Source organism: Chiloscyllium punctatum, chromosome 15 (assembly GCF_047496795.1).
Source record: "Chiloscyllium punctatum isolate Juve2018m chromosome 15, sChiPun1.3, whole genome shotgun sequence".
NCBI classification, from domain to species: domain Eukaryota; kingdom Metazoa; phylum Chordata; class Chondrichthyes; order Orectolobiformes; family Hemiscylliidae; genus Chiloscyllium; species Chiloscyllium punctatum.
This window is the reverse complement of record NC_092753.1, coordinates 86,876,391-86,882,848: the sequence shown is the minus strand read 5'-3', so window position 1 is coordinate 86,882,848 and position 6,458 is coordinate 86,876,391. Positions and strand designations below refer to the sequence as shown.

Below are 6,458 nucleotides of genomic sequence, written 5' to 3'. Positions count from 1 at the left end.
ATAGAGGGTGGTGCATGTGTGGAATGAGCTGCCAGAGGAAGTGGTGGAGGCTGGTACAGTTGCAACATTTAAGAGGCATTTGGATGGATATATGAATAGGAAGGATTTGGAGGGATATGGGCCAGGTGTTGGCAGGTGGGGCTAGATTCGGTTAGGATATCTGGTCGGCATGGACGGCTCGGACCGAAGGGTCTGTTTCCATGCTGTACATCTCTATGACTCTATAACTCTATAAATGGGCACGAAGGCAAAAGTGATGGAAGATGAGTTCAATGTCACAAAATGCCCAAAACCCATTAAAGTGGAGAAGCAGAAAGATGGCACTTCGACCTTTGCTGAGTACAGAACGCTCAACATCCGAAAGCAGGAAGTCAGAAGGGACAGTAATACACATCAGGAGTTGGTGTTAGGAGAGGGGATGGAATCAGAGGGAAGGGGAGGGGAGGAAGGTGTTCGTGGGTGTCTCTAAGTTGTTGCATCCAACTGAGGTATGGTCACTATCTCCAGAATGCTACCATACTTAGATTACTTACAGTGGCCCAACAAGTCCACACCAACCCTCTGAAGAGCAACCCACCCAGACCCATTCTCCTACATTTACCCCTTCACCTAACACTACAGGCAATTTAGCATGGCCAATTCACCTAACCTGCACATCTTTGGACTTTTGGGAGGAAACTGGAGCATCCAGAGGAAACCCACACAGACAAGGGGAGAATGTGCAAACTCCACACAGATAGTTGCCTGAGGCTGGAATATCCGACTGATAGGCCTTTCATCTGTCTGGACCCACTTACAAATACTATACAGTCATGAAATCAGGGAAATGTAGAGCACGGAAACAGACCCTTCGGTCCAACGGTTCCATGCCGACCAGATATTCCAACCTAATCTAGTCCCACCTGCCAGCACCCGGCCCATATCCCTCCAAACCCTTCTTATTCATATACCCATCCAGATGCCTTTTAAGTGTTGCAACTGGACTATCCTCCACCACTTCCTCTGGCAGCTCATTCCACACATGCACCACCCTCTTTGTGAAAAAGTTGCCCCTTAGGTCTCTTTTATATCTTTCCCCTCTCACCCTAAAACTATGCCCTCTTGTTCTGGACTCCTCCACCCAGGGACAAGACCTTGTCTATTTATTCTATCCATGCCCCTCATGATTTTATAAATCTCTATGAGGTCACTCTTCAGTCTCTGACACTCCAGGGAAAACAGCCCCAGCCTGTTCAGCTTCTCCCTATAGCTCAAATCCTCCAATTCTGGTAACATCCTTATAAATATTTTTTGAACCCTTTCAAGTTTCACAACATCTTTCCGATAGGAAGGAGACCAGAATTGCACGCAATATTCCGACAATGGCCTAACCAATGCCCTGTACAGCCGCAACATGACCTCCCAACTCCTGTACTCAATACTCTGGCCAATAAAGGAAAGCATACCAAACACCTTCTTCACTATCCTATCTACCTGCGACTCTGCTATTAACCTTCACTCCAAGGTTGCTTTGTTCAGCAACACTCCAGAGGACCTTACCATATTAGCTCCAGAACTGCCATCTCTTTCATCAGGCTGTCTGTATGCTTGTCTTAATTGGAAGGGGCATTGATTATAAGGATTGGCAAATTACGCTGCAGCTTTGCAGAACTTTAGTTAGGCCACACTTGGAATATTGCATAGAGTTCTGGCCACCACACTACCAGAGGATATAGATGTTTTGGAGAGGGTACTGGAAAGATTTACCAGACTGTTGCCTGGGATGGGGGATTTTAGCTACGGAGAAAGGTTGGATAGACTGGGTTTGTTTTCACTGGAAATCAGGATGTTCGGGTCGACCTGAAAGAAGTTTATAAGATTGTGAATGGCATGGATAGAGTGGAAAGTGTGAGGCTTTTTCCCAGGGTGGAGGAGTCAATTACGAGGGGACACAGGTTCAAGATGCGAGGCAGGAAGTTTAAATGAGATGTGCAAGGCATATTTTTCACACAAAAGGTGGTGAGTGGCTGGAATATGCTGCCAGAGGAGGTGGTGGAAGCAGACACAATAGCAGCATTCAAGAAGCACCTGGACAAATACATTATTAGGAAGGGAATAGAGGGATATGGATCCTGAAAGTGAAGACAGTTTGAGTACGGAAGGGTAAAATGTGTCGGCACAGGCTTGAAGGACTAAAGAGCCTGTTCCTGTGTTGTCTTGTTCTTTCTTCCTTGTTCTTTGTGTAGATACGTTTTATATCAAGTGCTTTTTTTCCCAGGATAAGGGATTTCAAGACTAGGGGACATAATTCTGAGGTGAGAGGAGAGAGATTTAAAAAAGGCATGAGGGGGAAATCTTTTACACAGAGAGTGGTTGGCCTGTGGAATAAACTTCGTGAGGAAGTGTTGAATGTGGGCACCGTTGCAACATTGAAAAGACACTTAGATAAGCACATGGATAAGAAATGTTTGGAGGGATATGGGCCAGGAGCAAGCAAGTGGGACTAGTTTAGTTTGGGATTATGATTAGCAGGGTCTGGTTGGACCAAAGGATCTGTTTCCATGCTGTATGACTCTTTGGCTCTACAGCAAGTGGTACCAGGAGTAATTCAGAAATTATTACCTTTGAAGACTTGCCTTTGAATGTCCAACCTAACTTCCTAAAGTCTGCTTGTGTCTTGTCTATGGAGCAATCAGCGATGTGTTCATTCGCCTACCTATGCAATAGAGTAGATAGGCAGGAGGCTGGAAGAACATAGCAAGCTAGGCAGCTTCAGGAGGTGGAGAAGACAACGTTTTTGGTTGTAACCTTTCTTCAGACAGTCCTGATGAAGGGTTACACACAAAACATTGACTTCTCTACCTCCTGATGCTGCCTGGCTTGCTGTGTTCTTCCAGCCTCCTGCCTGTCTACTTTGGATTCCAGCATCTGCAGTCTTTTTGTCTCTAACCTCATTAGAATCGTCAACTTTCGTGCCCGGTCAACCGATTTTCCAGAATTGCCAATTCAGCACTAGGACAGTCACTACGTGTGAAAGGGGTGGGGGGTGGGTGGGGGTGTAGTGGTCGGGGGAGGGGGTATTCCATGGTGGTAGCCATATGTCCTAATCAGAGCAGAGAGTCTGAGGGTTTGGGTGGACCGAACTAGGGGGTCATGTGAGGACACTTTCAGCAATGAGCAGAGTTGGGTCCTGCTGCTACAAGCCCATCGTTCCTGTTAGGTTCGAAACGTCACACCTCAGATCCCAAATGCAGGAGTTAAATGATGTGCTGCCTACTGATGGACTGAGACATTGTTACATGACTGAGGTGCAGCAGTCTATCACCTAGAAGTGAGGGAGCGGCGCTGAAGGAGGCCCAGGACCTCCATGTCCTCGGCAGAGTGGGAGGGCGAGTTGAAATGTTGGGCCACGGGGCGGGTTGGTTGATTGGTGTGGGTGTCTCGGAGATGTTCCCTAAAGCGCTCTGCTAGGAGGCGCCCAGTCTCCCCAATGTAGAGGAGACCTGGGCCTCCTTCACCGCCGCTCCCTCACCACCCGACGCCTGGAGGAAGAACGCCTCATCTTCCGCCTCGGAACACTTCAACCCCAGGGCATCAATGTGGACTTCAACAGCTTCCTCATTTCCCCTTCCCCCACCTCATCCTAGTTTCAAACTTCCAGCTCAGTTACTGTCTCCTTGACTTGTCCGACCTGCCTATCTTCTTTTCCACCTATCCACTCCACCCTCTCCTCCTTGACCTATCACCTTCATCTCCTCCCCCACTCACCCATTGTACTCTATGCTACTCTCTCCCCACCCCCACCCTCCTCTAGCTTATCTCTCCATGCTGCAGGCTCACTGCCTTTATTCCTGATGAAGGGCTTTTGCCCGAAACGTTGATTTCGCTGCTCGTTGGATGCTGCCTGAACTGCTGTGCTCTTCCAGCACCACTAATCCAGTATTTGATTTTCAGCATCTGCAGTCATTGTTTTTACCATCAGAATAACCTGTCTACCTTCTTAATAGTCAGTTTGATGGATTGTGACATAAGCTGCACAAAGTCTGAATCTGAAGATGTAAATTAAGCCGAACAGCATCAATATCAAAATCATGTCAAGAAAGAGAAATAGTGAAATAAAGAAAGACTGGACTAAAAGATGGAAAAGTGCGACATTAGGAGACAAAAAAATTACTTTCCATCTTCAGTGGATGAAATTCGATACTTTATTTTCAGTGCCTTTTGCAGCAAATACCTCATCCTGCCATTAAAAATGTGCTTTAATATAAAATGGCTTTAATTAAATTTCTGCAGTGAGTTTATTTCATAGTGATTTTGTGTTTATAGAAACTTAGTCCCTTAATTAATTGAATGGGGAGCCAGAAAAAAAAACAGATTACATTTTTATGCAACAATAGTAGAGTGGATCATCACAAAAAGACTCTTGTTTCCATGTTGGTAACACACCTGCTAGGTGTGTGTTATTTGGACTTAAATGTTGACCACTACCATTAATGACAGCTTAGTTTAGCAACTTTTTAGGTCAATATCAATTTTTCTTTATTTGTGTATCACATTTCAAAATGATTTGATAGATATCTCACCTGCCTTATGCCATTTTGCCTTATTCATTAATTCAGTCTCGGGATGTATTTTCACTTACAACTGTTATTCATATTAAAACATTTTCAGAAGATTTGAAAGCAATGTAAGAAAACAGGGTGTGAGATTTGGGAACAATTGGGAGCGACATGAGCATTGGAAATGGAGCTTTTCACAGGCAAACTGCAGTCTGCATGGTGTTAAACTTATATGTCGCCTATGAAGTGGTGTTGGTTTACCATATGACTCTTATCATAATGAGGAGCAGTGCAATCCTGCCTGGTATCCATAGCCACCTGCTCACTGGAGAAGCAACATGATAGTCACAGTTAGAGCTGTTCGCTGGCTCTCTCCACTATCATTGTTCCTGACACAGGAATGATCAAACCACCACCTTTGGCAACTGCACATTTTGCCGCGATTTTGCTAACACAAGTGGATCCTGTTGGATTCAGTCATGTACTCGCCCTGAGGTTTTCACATAACCCAGATGAGAAATGTCTGCAGCAGAGGTAAGTCAAAGTGAAATAATTAGGGGCTTCAAATTAGGGGCCCATGGTTCGATCATTTATAGGTTTGAGATTTTCGGCATTGAAGAAATGTAGATTGACTGGCATAGCCAAGTAGGGATGGAATTATTAGAGAGAAGGAAGACTTGCCTTTGTAATAAGACCTATCATGGGACAGGAAGTCCAGAAATGCTTTACAGGTAATAAAACACATTTGAAATATGACCACTGTTTTAACGTCAGAACCTCAGTGATTACTTTGTGTTCCCACAAACAGCAATGTGACAATGACTTATTTCAGTGACATTGCTTTTGAGGACATATCTAACTGAACATAGAACAGTGCAGCACAGAACAGGCCCTTCAGCCTTTGATGTTGTGCCAACCTTTTATCCTACTCTGAGATCAGATTAACTTACATGCCCCTCAATGTACTATCTTCCATGTGCCTATGAAGGATACATGTTATTCCACCCATTTCTTTACAGTCTTCTGTGTAGCATTGTTGCTAGCTAGCGCTGTAACATCATGCAATGTTATCTTTTTCATTCTGTCTATACTGCAATCATGTCATTCTCTTTCTTTCCTAAGACTTCAAAAATGGAACAGTTGATCTTCCCAAAACTTCTGTCTCCTCCTTCAGTCTAAAACCATGGCTTAATGATATCTAACTAACATTTTTTGATTCACCCTCAATCTTGACTTAGAGTCATAGAGATGTACAGCATAGAAACTGACCCTTTGGTCCAACCCGTCCATGCCGACCAGGTATCCCAACCCAATCTAGTCCCACCTGCCAGTACCCAGCCCATATCCCTCCAAACCCTTCCTATTCATATACCCATCCAAATGCCTTTTAAATGTCTGACTTGGAATGATATTCTTGTTTCTTGGCAGTCACTGGGTCAAAATGTTGGGACTCCCTTCCTAATAGTGCTGTGGGTATCCCTATATCCCATGGACAGCAGCAATTTAAAAAGGCAGTTCATTATCATCCTCTCCAAGGCAACTCGTAATGTGCAATTAATCATGGCCTCACCAGTAGCACCCACACCCTATAATGTAGAAATTTAAAACCCTATCACCCTAGGTGGTGACTGAAAATGGCTTTACCTTTAGGTTTCTTAAGGATTTAGTACCTCTTACCATTGCCAAGAACATTGCCATCACCTTGCCAAAGAAGTGCTGCTCTGATGGAGGATTCATCTTTCAGATGTAGGGTCAAACCAAGGCCATGCTAACCCTTTGCATGTGGAGGTAATCGGAAAAACAATCTGATGCATTATTTTGAAGCACAGTAGAGGAATTTTCTCTGTTGATACATCTCAAAAACAATAGTGATATAAATTAAAGAGTTAATCAAAACGTACCAGCATCAGACAGTAATCA

General features: G+C 44.3%; 1 protein-coding gene across 1 annotated transcript in view; it reads left to right on the top strand.

Moving 5' to 3' along the window:
• The first annotated feature begins 235 nt into the window (after positions 1-235).
• LOC140485874 (transmembrane protease serine 3-like) overlaps positions 236-6,458 on the top strand; it is a 60,458-nt gene continuing 54,235 nt past the window's right edge. The window contains exon 1 of the mRNA XM_072584327.1: positions 236-370. Coding sequence (XP_072440428.1) covers positions 236-370 — 135 coding nt within the window. The remainder of the gene's footprint in view (positions 371-6,458) is intronic.